Source organism: Rhinoderma darwinii, chromosome 4, assembly GCF_050947455.1.
Source record: "Rhinoderma darwinii isolate aRhiDar2 chromosome 4, aRhiDar2.hap1, whole genome shotgun sequence".
NCBI lineage: Eukaryota > Metazoa > Chordata > Amphibia > Anura > Rhinodermatidae > Rhinoderma > Rhinoderma darwinii.
The window spans coordinates 76809235-76824070 of NC_134690.1; the positions used below are offsets into that span (position 1 = coordinate 76809235).

General features: G+C 42.9%; 1 protein-coding gene across 1 annotated transcript in view; it reads right to left on the reverse strand.

Annotated features, from left to right (window-relative positions):
- Nucleotides 1-2908: 2908 nt before the first annotated feature.
- LOC142760426 (speedy protein E1-like) overlaps nt 2909-14836 on the reverse strand; it is a 104655-nt gene continuing 92727 nt past the window's right edge. Inside the window, exons 5-9 of the mRNA XM_075863615.1 lie at nt 8593-8684; nt 5817-5875; nt 5435-5517; nt 3253-3421; nt 2909-3163 (exon numbers count right to left, since the gene is read on the reverse strand). Of these exons, the coding sequence (XP_075719730.1) occupies nt 2915-3163; nt 3253-3421; nt 5435-5517; nt 5817-5875; nt 8593-8684 (652 nt within the window). The 3' untranslated portion in view covers nt 2909-2914. The remainder of the gene's footprint in view (nt 3164-3252; nt 3422-5434; nt 5518-5816; nt 5876-8592; nt 8685-14836) is intronic.

Here is a 14836-nt window from a genome sequence, read left to right on the forward strand (position 1 = left end):
GAATAGCTTGTATCCCAAAGTATGGTAAATTTTTGGGGACACCACCTATTCTTGTATACCAAGCGCTCATATGGGATTATTGTTTGAATCATATTTTTCCATTTCCTAACAGAGAGTGATTGCCTTGCCATCCACCACATAGCAATGGTTTTCCAGACCAAGAGGAGGGCCTCCTGTGAAAGTGATTATTTGTAGTAGGACCAGGCTTCAAGAAGACAAACATCAGGAGTCATAGGAACTGGCTTCTGGGAAATATCAGTCAGTAAGGATACAATTACCTGCCAAAAGTGTGAAATATTGGGGCGTTGCCATATAAGGTGCCAAAAGTCGGCGTTGACTGCCATACATCTATGACAATTGGTAGATGGACTACAACCCCTTCTAAGCAGTGGCATTGGTGTGAGGTAGCAATAATTTCTTATTGTGAACAGCAGGAGATACTAGAAAGGGATACTCCAGTGCATCCAACCAATCCGCATCTTTTAAAGTGGTATTCTCATCTAATAAAAACTAGGTGAAAAGCTTTGATATTAACCTTAAAGAAACTCTGTCACCAGTTTATAAGTGCCCTATCTCCTATCTAATCTGATAGTCGCTGAGATCCCGCTGTGCTGTCACTTACTCCCACATTAACTTTACCGGACCTACGGGTCAATGACCAGACATCGCCTCCAGCCAGGAGGAGATGTCTTTTCATTCTCCCGACAATCCGGTAAAGTTATTGTGGGAGTGACAGCACAGCGTGATCTCGCGAGATCACGCTGTGCTGTGAGTACAGCTGAACATGAATGAAGAGAAGTGTATGACTCTTTTAAAAAAATAAAACTGATGTTATCTACAATACAGCAACTATCAGATTAGGTAGGAGATAGGGCACATATAAACTGGTGACAGAGTCTCTTTAAGGTTAATATCAAAGCTTTTCACCTAATTTTTTTGGAAGTGTGACCTGGGATATTTTCTTGTTAATAAGATGAGTATTTGGTGTAAAAATAAAACCAGATGATCCCTGCATATAGAGTCAAACTACCATCACTATAGATATAAGGATTATTGTTAATACTTGGCTGTAAGTCACTGACTGTCGGAAGTCTAAACACATGGACATCACTAAATGATGAGTTTCCCTCCTTGTAAAGCTTTGCCGGGCCTTTACTGCAGCCGCCCTCAGTTTGGTTTTCAAAATTGGGACAATGTGTCTATCACTATATCGGGGGAAACTGTGCCTGTCAATATATTTGGGGGACACAGTGATTAACACAATATCTGGGGGCGCTTTGACTGTTAGTATATTTTGAACACTGTGGCTGTCACTAAATCTGTGGACACTGTGGCTGTCATTGTATTTCAAGACACTGTGCCTGTCACTGCATTTGATGACACAGTGGCTGTCATTAGATTTAGGCACACTGTGGCTGTCACTGTATTTGGGTATCTAATATAGTTTATAACCCCCGCCCCTCTCTGTTGGTATCTCTAAGGGTATGTTCACACGGCCTATTTTCAGACATAATTTGGGCATTTTACGCCTCGAATTAGGCATGAAAAGACGGCTCCAATACGTCTGCAAACATCTGCCCATTGCTTGCAATGGGTCTTATGATGTTCTGTTCAGACGAGGTGTAATTTTACGCGTCGCTGTCAAAAGACGGTATGTAAAATTACGCCCGCATCAAAGAAGTGCAGGACACTTCTTGGGCCGTTTTTGGAGCCGTTTTTCATTGACTCCATGAAGAACAGCTCCAATTACGTCTGTAAAAGACGCCGCGAAAAACGCGAGTACATGCAAAAGCCCCTGAAATTCAGGAGCTGTTTTCACCTGAAAACAGCTCCATAATTTCAGACGTATTTTGCGTTGTCGTGTAAACATACCCTAACACTGAAAGAAAGGAGGGGAGAGCAGATAATGTCAGTCCCGAGGCAGCAGTGAGCTGTCAGATCTATGACAAAAGCAGAAGCACAGCCAGCTATGTATAGGAATTGCACAGACTCTAGAGCAACAAAATGGTAGAACATTTTAAATAAAGACTATTTAGAAAGTTCTTAAATTTTACAATTTAACTAACGCCCACCCATGAACCTTACATCCAATAAATGCATTTCTTCATTGATTTGTAAATGTCTTCTTTCCTGTAGACTTCTGCTGATGCCTCTCCTGAATGTCGATGATGAGCGGACGTCCTTCACATAGTGTCAGTAAATTCTCCAGTGCGATCAGAAGGGAGGACATTATCACAAACCCATCACACAGACCACCATATGTCGCTTTCATACAAGAAATGACTCAGACAACGTAAGGAGTGTTAAACTATGTGAATTTTATTGTTGTGTGTATGTGTGTGTGTTGTGATTGTGTGTTACCTCCCATCACTCACAAAGAGCGTAGAGCGACACTCAGGACAGGCAAAACCCCCAGTGGAGGAAACCTGCAGGGAAACCATGGCCGCTGTACTGTCCTTCCTCTGGCATACTAAGAGAGGTTAACGCTATATAACGTATGTGCGCGTGTACAGTATACATGTGTATATGTGGATTCCCCCATACAAGGAATAGAGCCAGAAAATGTAAAAAGTGACTGTGTTACTATGTACAGTGTGTCAGTGAGTATGATTGTGTATAGTTATGTATGTGTGTGTGTAAGTATTAGTGTGTATGTATTTATTATGTGTTTTTGTGTGCGTGCATGCATGTGTTATACATTACCTGCTCCTCATGTTTGGTCATCCATCATGGTCTTCATCTCTCTTGTGGATCAGGCAGCAGAACCTCCTGGGTGGGAATAGAGGTACAAGAGAAATTGTTCATCAACATGTGGATTAGAAGATCCATTACTGCATTTTACTTCGCACTTTTGTGATCATTTTTTCCTACCTACTTCTTTATAACACCAACATTTTACTTACCAGCGTTATTATTAGTCAGGGACCTCAATCGGTGTCTCCGGGTCCACTGCTGTGTCTATCCGGCTAATGATGTTTCCTTCCACTTTCCACATGCACGGATGCAAAATGATGTTTCTACAACGGGCACAGGACAGCGCGCTCTTCCATGGGCCTCGGGTGTAAAACTCCTCTTTATTTCTCCTTGACGCACGTATGGCCCAGCTGTGATGGATTTGCCTGTTTCTCATCCATGCCCAGTGGAAAGGGTCTTGTGCCATGATCTAAAATGGAATAGTAAATGAGGTAAAATTGGCTTCTCATCACAGACTCTTAATCAAAGACGGCACTTGTTCTGTTTTTTATTACAGACCAGATCACATGTGGTCCGGGCCACCCACGCTCTAAAGTCCATCCGGCAGAGCAACTGGTCGCGTTGGTGATGCAGCTCTTCTGTCTTCATTTCCCAGTCACTTCCTAAGGCCCACGCGTAGATCTCGTCTCTGAAGTCCTCGTCCTCCTCAAACTGGTTCGCTAGAAATCTTAAAAAAAGTAATAATTTATTATTGACACATGGAAGAGCAGTGCACTGTATACATCTATATCTCAATGTAAAGGAAACTTGTGTTACTATAAATGATAGCGATGGTGTCCAAGGATGTTAGAATGACCCCTCCCCCCAAAGTCAGAAGGCTACATAGTGTAATCTATAGGTTTGATATTTTGTCTTTTGGATATTAAAATGTTAAAATATTTTTATTTTACTGCTAAAACATGACCATAATTGTTTTGTAACCTATAAGGGATAAAGCTAATGTAAAGCGAATAGGGCCACAATCAGGAATTTCTGGGCCCCATACAGCCAAAGAGATTGGGTCCCCCCTTCATTACCGTGGGTGGGCAACGGAAAATGGGGCGCTCACGTTTGTACGTTATATGCAGTAACTGATTTTGTTCAAGTTATAGGGAACGAAACCATGAACCAGTCAGTGACCAGTTGATACCCTGGATTTTATTGAATTCAGCCAAAACATATGGCACACAATGGGATACGTCGCCTGGGGAACGGTATCCATATCCGTATCCATAAATGAACAGATACGTCAGGGGCTTTACCTGGGCCAAAGTCCACGGGCAGACTGCTTGTGATGCTCTGTCTGGGGACTCCGGCATTGGGAAGCCCCTGACATTGCAGCTTTTTCACCACAAAAATTGCAACATCTGCTATTTGTTGCGGGTTTTACCTCCCCATTAAATCCAATTGGGAAAACTCTCAACAGAAAAGCAGCGATTCCAAAGCATAAATTGACATGCTGCGGATTAAAAAAACGCACCGCAGGTCAATTTATGAACTGTTTTTCTGTATATTTTTAGTCAGCGTGTGGATGAGATTTGTTCAAATCTCATCCACTCTGCTGCTGCTACTGTATTACGCTACGGATTTTCCAAAATGAAATCCATTGTGGAAAATCCGTAGTGTTTATGCTACGTTTGAATTTACCTTTACAGATTTTGCTAAGGATTCGCAGCAAATTAACCCTTTGCATTGTAAAGGGTGAAATGAGTGCCAATTTTGCAACATAATAGGCATGCTGCTGATTTAACAATCAGCAGAATACCCTAAAGCCCATGCAGATTTTTTTTCTGCTGCATGTGAATGCGGATTTGAAAACCTAATTCACATAAATTGTACAAATTGTAATTTGTAGTGGATTTTCAGTGTTCAACAGCACCAAAAATAGGAGACATAGGCATTGACAGAACGCTCGTTGCCGATAATTGCCCCGTGTAAACAGGGCAGCGAACACAAGATGAACGATCATCTACTGGTCGTATCCTTTTAAATAAGTGAAATATTATCGTTGTCGGCATCACATCTCCCTGTGTAAATGATAATAACGTATGGGGACGAGGGATCCAAGTAACGACCACTCATCTCCATCCATAGCTCCGTGTGACAGGAGCAAACGGGCCTTAATTAACGATGTCTCGTTGAACAGCGCTGGCTGCACCTTACGATTATCTGCCGGTAAAACGGCCTTTAGGGTCTATTCACACAGTGCAGTCAAATGCAATTTTTTGCAAAATCTCAGCAAAAACTTGATTTAACTGCTCTGTGAAAATACAGCCTAAAAGCACAGTTTTTTTCATGTTTTGTTCCATTATTATTTTCATGTAATTTTTGTAATTGCGGCACAAATAAGGCAGTTTTGCCGCAATTTTTAAATGTCTGGTGGGCGGCTCTCTCCACACGGAGCTACTTTCATGCTTCTCATGCAGCAGCTTCCCCTACTGTCCTCTCGGAGTCCCAGCGTTACAGTTACTTCCAAGGAAGGAACGGAAGGGTCCGTTCCTTTCTCCAAGTAACTAACGCTGGGGCCCTGATAGAAATGTTTACAGTTACTAAGACGCGGGCAGACCCCTTTTTTTCAGCATTGTGGCCGGGCCCCTGACTGCCGTACCAGCTGTACTGCCCTGATGGTGACCCTGAAAACACATGATCCACAACTACTTGAGAGTATTCCTTCAAACATGTGATATGTGAATATACTCACAGGGATGCAAAGAAATTCTCTCTATATTCCTCGGTACGCAGTCCGGCTCTCTTGAAATACACGAGGACCATGGCCAGCAGATACTAGTGGAAGAAGACAAGAGGTTAGAATTTGGAGATAGAGAAATGGTCTCTTCTTATGTCTTATCTTTATGTGGTGATTCTATTTATATGTTTATTAATGTCAGTCCATAATCCTAACACATAAATCACAGGATTATCCTCATTGTTCTGACTGTAATATTATTATCTTACCAAGGATGTAGATGTAAAGTAGAATATCCCGTAATGCCACATAAATCCTTTTATTCAAATCTGATCTTTCTTGTCAGTCATGTCTATATCTGGCTGATTGTCTATTTGTTTTGTCATTATAAAATTACCTTGTCCGAAATCCTCAAACAGATGTCCTTGGCCAAAAACTGCTGGATGTGCTCATCATCTACGAAAAAAGTTTATTTCAAATTCTTTAAATGCAAAATAGTTTATATACAAAGAATTAAAGGTTAAGTAAATGCTTAACCCCTTAATGACCGCCGATTAGCCTTTTCAAGGCGGTCATTAGTGGGCTTTATTCTGATGCAATAGCCGTTTCACTGCGCTGCATCAGGATAAATAAACATAGCAGGGAGCCGTTAAATCTCCCTGCTCTCAGCTGCCAGATGTAGCTGAGAGCTGGGGCAACCCTGCTCGAATGTGTGAGATCAATATTAGTATCGATCTCACCCGTTTAACCCCTCAGATGCGGCGCTAAATAGCGTGCACCGCATTCGAGTGGTTTTGGTCTGAGTGGTTTTGGAGAGAGGGAGGGAGCTCCCTCTCATCCCACCGGCACCCGGCGATAAGATCGCCGAGTGTCTGTGTCTCCGATGGCAGCCGGGGGCCTAATAAAGGCCCCCAGGTCTGCCTGTAGTGAATACCTGCTAGGTAATGCCAGAGGCATGTCCTAGCAGATGCCTGTCCGTTTTAAACAGACAGGCAGTAATACACTGCAATACAAAAGTATTGTAGTGTATTATAAAAGCGATCGGATGATCGCATAGTAAAGTCCCCTAGTGGGACAAGTGAAAAACAAAAGTTGAATAAAGTTAATTTAAAAAAAATGTGAAAAAAAAATAAATTAAAAACACATTTTTTCCCCTTACAAAATGCTTTACTATTAAAAAATACAAAAGGAAGCAAAAAAGTTACACATATTTGGTATCGCCACATCCGTAACGACCCCGACTATAAAGCTATTACATTGTTTAACCCGCACGGTGAACGCCGTAAAAAATAAAATAAAAAACAATGGACAAATTGCTGTTTTCTGTGAATCCTGACTTAAAAACACGATAAAAAGTGATCAAAAAGTCGCATCTACTCCAACATGGTACCAATAAAAACTACAAGTCGTCCCGCAAAAAACAAGCCCTCATGCAACTGCATCGGCGGAACAATAAAAAAAGTTATGGCTCTTCAAATATGGAGACACAAAAACAAATAATTTTGAAAAAAAAGTGTTTTTACTGTGTAAGTAGTAAAACATACAAAATCTATACAAATTTGGTATCGTTGCAATCGTAACAACCCGCTGAATAAAGTTATTTGTAATTTATACCACACGGTAAACGGCGTAGATTTAGGACGCAAAAAAGATGGGCAAAATTTTAGGTTTTCTTCTACCCCCCCAAAAAAAGTTTATAAAAGTTAATCAATAAATTATATGTACCCCAAATGATGCTATTAATAAATACAACTTGTCCCGTAAAAAACAATACCTTATACAGCTATGTCGACGCAAAAATAAAAAGGTTATAGTTCTTCGAATGTGACGATGGAAAACTTAAAATATTGCTTGGTCATTAAGGTCCAGAATGCAAGCAGGGAGAAGGGATAAACAACGGCCCCTTTGTTGTTTACCCACGCATAGCACCATATATATGGTTGTGGCTATGTCTGATACTGCAAATCAGTCCCATTCACTTTATTGGGACTGAGCAGCAGTGAAATGCAGTACCAGGCACAGCCACAACTATATGTATGGCGCTGTGCTTGAGTAAACAGTAAAGGATTTATTATGGTATGTTCACACGCTTAACAAAAAACGTATCAAAATACGGAGCTGTTTTGAAGGGAAAACAGCCCCTGATTTTTAGATGTTTTTTGAGCAACTCGCGTTTTTAGCAGCGTTTTTCGCAGCTTTTTCGCAGCATTTTTTACGGCCGTTTTTGGAGCTGTTTTCATTGGAGTCTATGAGAAAACGGCTCCAATAACGTCCCAAGAAGTGTCCTGCACTTCTTTTGACGAGGCTGTAATTTTATGAGCCGTCTTTTGACAGTGATGCGTAAAATGACAGGTCGTCAGCACAGTACATCGTAAAGCCCATTGAAAGTAATGGGCAGATGTTTGCCGACGTATTGGAGGCGTTTTTTCAGACATAATTCGAGGCGTAAAACACCTCCATTACATCTGAAAATAGGTTGTGTGAACCCAGCCTAACACGCGCTGGAACACTGCAGCTACTTTACTTTGCTTACTATAGTGGTGCCAGGAGCCAGACCCTCACTGATAAAATATTGATGGCTTATGTTTAGAATAAGTTGTCATATGTTTGTACATGAGAATAAATGTAAATCACACTTTGTGTGATCAAATTCCCCCTCCCCTCCTATCGGACAATACATCAAAATAATAAAATAAAAATGTATTCACCTCAACGCTCCACTTCGCTTCTCCCCACTTAGGCTCTCCCTGCGGACCACAGCTCATACAAGGCACTGGCGTAGAGCGTTGTATGTGACGCAGCACTGAGGTCGTTGAGTGCTGCATCACATATATGGCCCCGTATGTTGTATGAGCCGCAGCATGCTGAGAGGGCATAGGGAGAAGATGAGCGGTGAGCATATATATATTTATCTTATGTCCGATCCTGGGAGAAAAGGGATAGGGCTGCGGTCACGTTCCCACACCCTGTGAGTGCAATTGTTACGCCACGATTGTGGTGAATGGCCAGCTGAAAGATGAGGCAAAATTATTATGAGAAATTAGCTTCTTATTAAATGTGTGGCATCCTACTCCAGCGAACTGTTTACTAAGACCGGGGTATGAAACGTCAGTCCTAATAAATCCCCCTCTTTGTGTCTGGTCAGAATCATTGGAAGGTGCAGTGAATCTTACCGAGGAGATTGTAGAAAGCAGTCCGTTCTTCTGGCTGCAGGGTATGCTCCTTCCTCCTCTTCCGGCACTCGTCTATCATGTAGGTCAGCGAACTGTCATAGAAGAAATAGTTATTACAGTCAGCAGTCCAATGTAAAAATATAAAATCGTTATTTTCATGATCGAAAAGGTTCATTTTGTAAAACATTTGGGGTACAGAATTACATAAGAGTACAGAAAGTATAAATGCAGCGTACAACTGCTGTGAAAGCCAATATTCCCACGCAGGAGAGTAGTCTACATGACTCAGGCCCCCTACGAAGAGGACGGATTCAACAGCCGCATAAGAGTACAGAGAACGAAGAGAAAGTTACAAAAAAAAAAGAAATAGAGGAGGGTGAGGAGCAGATTAAAGTGAGTGGGGTGTCCCACCATGACATCCCGCAAAGTAAAGAGCGCTACTCAGGCTGCCGCGCAGTACTCAGCTCTCGTATAATGTCTTTATAGGAGTCAGAACCCTGAAAAGCAATCCAAGGAGTCCATGTTTGGCGAAGAAATAGATATTACAATCAGCAGTCCAATGTAAAAATATAAAATACAGACAATTATGTGCTAATAAGTTTACAATGAAATGAATAAATGACAGGGAAATCGTAGTAAAATCCATGTTTAAGAACATTTCCTCGTGGTATGTCTCTGGGGTTAGTACCTCTCAGAGCATTAGTTAAAGGGAAGGTGTCACGAAAAAATTTTTTTTATATGTTATTGCTTTTAGTATGTCATTAAAATACATTTTATTTATTTGTGTGTTTGTGTTTCTTTTTTCTTTCTTTTACTGCGTCAGGAGCAGGTAAGTTATGTTTGTGTATGTTCGTTTTATATTGTGTGATTACCACGGTATCTAATCCTCCTACATTGTGCATTCGCTCAAAAAATGGCAGCACACAGTGTAGGAGATTTGAACATTCAACCCCCTCCTTTCTCCTGGCACTAGCCAGGAAAAAGAAGGGGGATTGTTTGGGGACACTAGAAAGAGTGTGTCTTCTCCAATTTTGCAGCATAAGGCAATGAGGTTGCTTTACCACATGCCAATGCTGCAATTTTGGGAATTGCTCCCTCTAGTTACCAGCACATGGAAATGTTATAAATTAGAATCTAATTTATAATATTTCCAGACTTGTGAAAAAATTAAAAAAATTAGAACAATGTGTAATCTTTTATATACTAATTGTTTAACTAGAAAAAAATTTTTTTTCTAGCGACACATTCCCTTTAAGCTTTGTATGACCTTGGTAGAAGGACGCGTCACCCTTATAGGGTGTTTATTCCCATGGGTGAAGAGGTTAATAAGAAGCTGATACATTAGATTTGTAATGGTTTGTAACACTAAGTATGGATTTGGTATGTAGTGACTGCAGTGATATAAAATCTTGTACTGACGTCTCCTCCACATGTAGAGTGACCATCTCTCTCTTCCTCTTCCTCGCCATCTCTTCTCCTCTTCCTGGGAAACTTAAATAGAAGAGAAAATTACCATGAATATTTGGGAATGTGACTGACTGTGCGCATACCTGTACCATGTACAGGCTAGGGTGGATTATACATAAACCATACAAGTAATTTGAACGACACACAACTAAACTTTTAAACGTGGGTTGACACGAGGGTCGGCCACAGCTTTATTTATTTAAGTATTTTCAAAATAATGTTTTCTTATTATACCCGTATGCCAGCCCGATATCTACAAAGGGGGCTGTATGGCATTATCTACAGGGGGGACTCTGTATGGCGTTATCTACAGTGGGGGCTGTATGGCGTTATCTACAGGGGGATGTATGGCGTTCTCTACAGGGGGGCTGTATGGCGTTCTCTACAGGGGGCTGTATGGCGCTATCTACAGAGGGGGCTGTATGGCGCTATCTACAGAGGGGGCTGTATGGAGTTATCTACAGAGGGGGCTGTATGGCGCTATCTACAGAGGGGGCTGTATGGCGTTATATACAGAGGGGGCTGTATGGCGCTACCTAAAGAGGGGGCTGTATGGCGTTATCTAAAGGGGGGCTGTAAAAAAGGCACTATCTACAAGGGGGGGGGGGTTGTGTGACACCCAGGGGAGGCGGGGGCCCCAGTCAAAAGTTTGCTATGGGGCCCAGTCTTTCCTAGTTACGCCCCTGGGCGGGTGCCCTCTATCCCTATAGGTCCTGTGGCCCACCTAAATTGATCTTGGACAGACCCACCGCTAGCAGGATATATCCCTCCTTTAACCCCTTCCGTGCCACACAGTCATGGGCCCAATGGCTAATAAGCCTGATGGCCTCAAGTTTCCTGAAGAAGATGTTACAAAAACTTAATTAATATAAACATGTAGTGGGTGTGCTGGACTGACGTTATATAGAGGGTGCAGAGGTAGCAGTCACACCCAGGATCTACTGCCATAGGGGGCCCAAAATCCACTCTTCCATAAGAAGACACCAGTATTATAAATGACACATGGTATAGAAAGGGCCCTGCTACAGATTTTACATTAGAGACCAGGAATATATTTATATATTATAGTAAAAACACAATAAGCACCCCTCTAACATTATCCACATCCCCGGACCCAATTTACACACATTATAGATTAAAGAAAATTTTAAAACTTGGTTGAAAATAAAAAAAGAAGAATCACAGGACAGCTGCACTTCGGTATAAAATGTATACACTATGAATATTAAGGGGGTTTACTCATAATTGAGTGTTATGGCATATTGCTAGGATACGACATAACATTCTGATTAGTGGGGTCTGATCTCCGGGACCCCTGCCGATCCTGAGAATGAAGAGACAGCATTGTGTAATCAATTAAATCAGACTATGTTGTAGTTCCCTGGAAACCGGGGTGGGGGGGGGATGCCACTATGAAGGGTAAAACTGAAGAAATGGGGTGATGGTGCTGGCAGACTGATCAGAATATGGTGGAAAATCCTATTGATATCATTTTCTAGAATGGAAACCTCTCTAAATACAGAATAATAATAAGCATACGGTCCTACAGCTTGGGATCCATCAGCAAGATCTGAGGTAGAAGATGATACGTCGGGTTATTTTACTCTTGTCTCCTTAGTTTATCCAGATTTTGGGTATTTAGGTGAAAACCTTTGAGTTTATTAATAAAATACAATAAATTTCAGTAGTGGAAGAAGCATCTGTGTCTGTGTCTGGGATGACGTGGTCATTATGGTTAGTAAATGGCGGCACTTTACCTGTGAAGTCTTGAAGACAGTTGGTGTTGTCTCTCAGAAGACGCAGATACGCAGTAGTGTCTTCTCCTCCGATAAAAGTAAACGTTTGTCAAGTCGCTTTGAAGAACAAAATGGAGCCTGTCTTATCTCTGAAAAGAGCAATCGCAGACTGGCACCAACTGATGATATTTTTCTATCTTTAAATTCAAATCCTGCGATTCTATTGGTTGTTGTTGTTTGCGGCACTTGCCATGATGATTCATGCCTCAGCAAGTTTAAAGGGAAAGTACACTGAAATAATGTCATGGTGCGTTTTAATATAAAATTGATATATAATGTATGTAACTTTGGTGTAGGTGCTGGAGTTAGAAGCATGTTGACTGATGTCTGACCTGGCGGAGGATGTCATCTTTACCATTTAACATCTTGCAGGCCTCTCATAAATTTGACGCATCCACAAATCCAAAAATCTGTTGGACGTGGGTAAAATGTGCAAAAACTGAGGACCAGAAGCTTTATAATGTGATCTTATAATTTCTATTCAGATTTACAAGAAATTAACTGGCATTGTTGTCATACATGTGCCCCATATGTCATACATTCATAGCCATATATATTTCTATTATATAAATTCTCTATATACTGTGTATTGTCCTGATCTCTATGTACAGTGACATAACTATTAGTATACTGGTTGCATAGGTAGAGAAATGTAGTGTTACATTGTTACATGGTGTCCATTCAGATGAAAGTCAGGCATAAGATATATTGAATTTATTCACAGCCCGCCACACAGGGTCTTGATGTTAGTCACCGCCAGGATGTTGTGTGTTGCGGTACATACAAGGTCTTTGTGCTGGCTGGCATCAGGACCATGTGTGCAGCGGCGCCCAAAAAGAAGAGAAGCCAGCGAGGAACAGTAAGTAAATAGAGCGGTCTGAGTTAATTTCCTTTAGTCTAATCTGGGGTTTTATTAATTTTGGGGTCTGATTTAGGGGTCTTGTCTGGGGTCTGGAATAATTTAAGGAACTGGTCAGGGGTTTGGACTAACTTAGGGGTCTAGTTAGTGTGCCCCTGTGATGCCGATTCTTGCGAGACTCATCATTGGTTTTAATGATTGTTTTGACTGCAGCATAAAAGATGATATATTTTTTTTTAGATATAATTGTGGCTGTTTGGCACTTATTTTATGTACAGTGTAGGTCACTTTCCCTTTTTCTTTTCTTCACATAGCCAAGACCGCCAAGACGACTTCTCATAGCCATGACTTGTCTGCATTTCGACACACTGACATCTTTAGTTTTTTTCCAGAAGAACACTACAAAGTGGAAAAATTATCAACTTCGGCACAAAATGTTGGAGTTTAAAAATATATAAATTTTATTACAAATAGACATGACAGAATAAAAAGATGAGTCACACAATGAGAAGGCGTCTGTTAGGGATCTGCCAGGTACTTCATCTAGCTATTCTCCTGGGATTAATCAATCCACACCTGAGGCCAGACCTGTTCGACTGACACCATCTCCCACCAACCAGGGTGGCAGGCTCAGGAGTGGGAGAGCCTATCGCGGCCTGGTCTGTCGGAGTTAGCTCCGCCCCCTGCCCTTTATTACCTGCCCTGTGCTCTCCCTCAGTGCTTGTAATTCTTTTGGATTCCTGGCCCCACTGCTGCTTGCTCCAGCCTGCTTCTGCCGTGCTTCTGCCTTGCTGCAGTTCTGCTTGACCTGCTTTGCTTTGCCCCTGGCTTGCTTCTGTCTCCGTGCCCGCTCGGGTGTACTCACTTCGTCCTGGTCCTGACTGTTCGTTCGCCGCCCCGTTTCCTCGTGGCGTTCCGTGGCTACTGCCCCTTCCCTTGCGTGTCCCCTGTTTGTCTTCCTGTGCACTTAGCCAGCGTAGGGACCGCCGCCCAGTTGTACCTCGTCGCCTAGGGCGAGTCGTTGCAAGTAGGCAGGGACAGGGCGGTGGGTAGATTAGGGCTCACTTTCCCTTCACCTCCTTCCTGCCATTACATAATTACAAGCCCTTACCTAGTCTACCATTTCTCCTACGCTGACGCTATCATGGACCCCCTTGAGACCCTGACCCAGCAGATGCAGGGCCTCTCCCTACAGGTCCAGGCCCTGGCCCAAAGGGTCAATCAGGGTGACGCTGCTTTAGTAGTACCCCTCACCTCACCTCTAGAACCCGACCTCAAGCTACCTGACCGGTTTTCAGGGGACCGTAAGACGTTTCTCTCCTTCCGGGAGAGTTGCAGACTGTATTTCCGCCTAAAGCCCCACTCCTCAGGTTCCGAGAACCAGCGGGTGGGTATCATCATATCCCGACTCCAGGAAGGGCCCCAAGAGTGGGCCTTCTCCTTGGCTCCTGACGCCCCTGAACTTTCCTCTGTTGATCGTTTTTTCTCTGCCCTCGGACTCATTTACGACGAGACTGACAGGACTGCTTTAGCCGAGAGTCAGCTGGTGACCTTACGTCAGGGTAGGAGACCGGTTGAGGAATACTGTTCTGATTTTAGGAAGTGGTGCATAGCTTCTCAGTGGAACGATCCGGCCCTAAGGTGCCAGTTTAGGTTAGGATTATCTGACGCCCTGAAGGATCTGCTGGTTAGCTACCCCTCGCCTGACTCCCTTGACCAGGTTATGGCCCTAGCAGTACGACTTGACCGACGTCTCAGGGAACGTCAGCTAGAACGCTTCAGTGTGCTCCCCTCTGACTTTTCTGCGATCCCCCCCGAGGTCCCGTCTCCTCGCTCCTCCACGGAGGACTCGGAGGTACCTATGCAACTCGGGGCCTCCATGTCCCCTCGACAACGTAGGGAGTTTCGCAGAATGAATGGTCTCTGCTTCTACTGTGGGGACGACAAGCATCTACTGAACACCTGTCCCAGGCGCAAGAATAAGAAGCCGGAAAACTTCCGCGCCTAAGTGATCATCGGGGAGGTCACTTGGGCGCACAGGTATTTCCCGTTAATGTGAAACGCAATAAAATTTTGCTTCCCTTTCAGGTCTCGTTTGCTGGCCGGTCTGCCACGGGCAGTG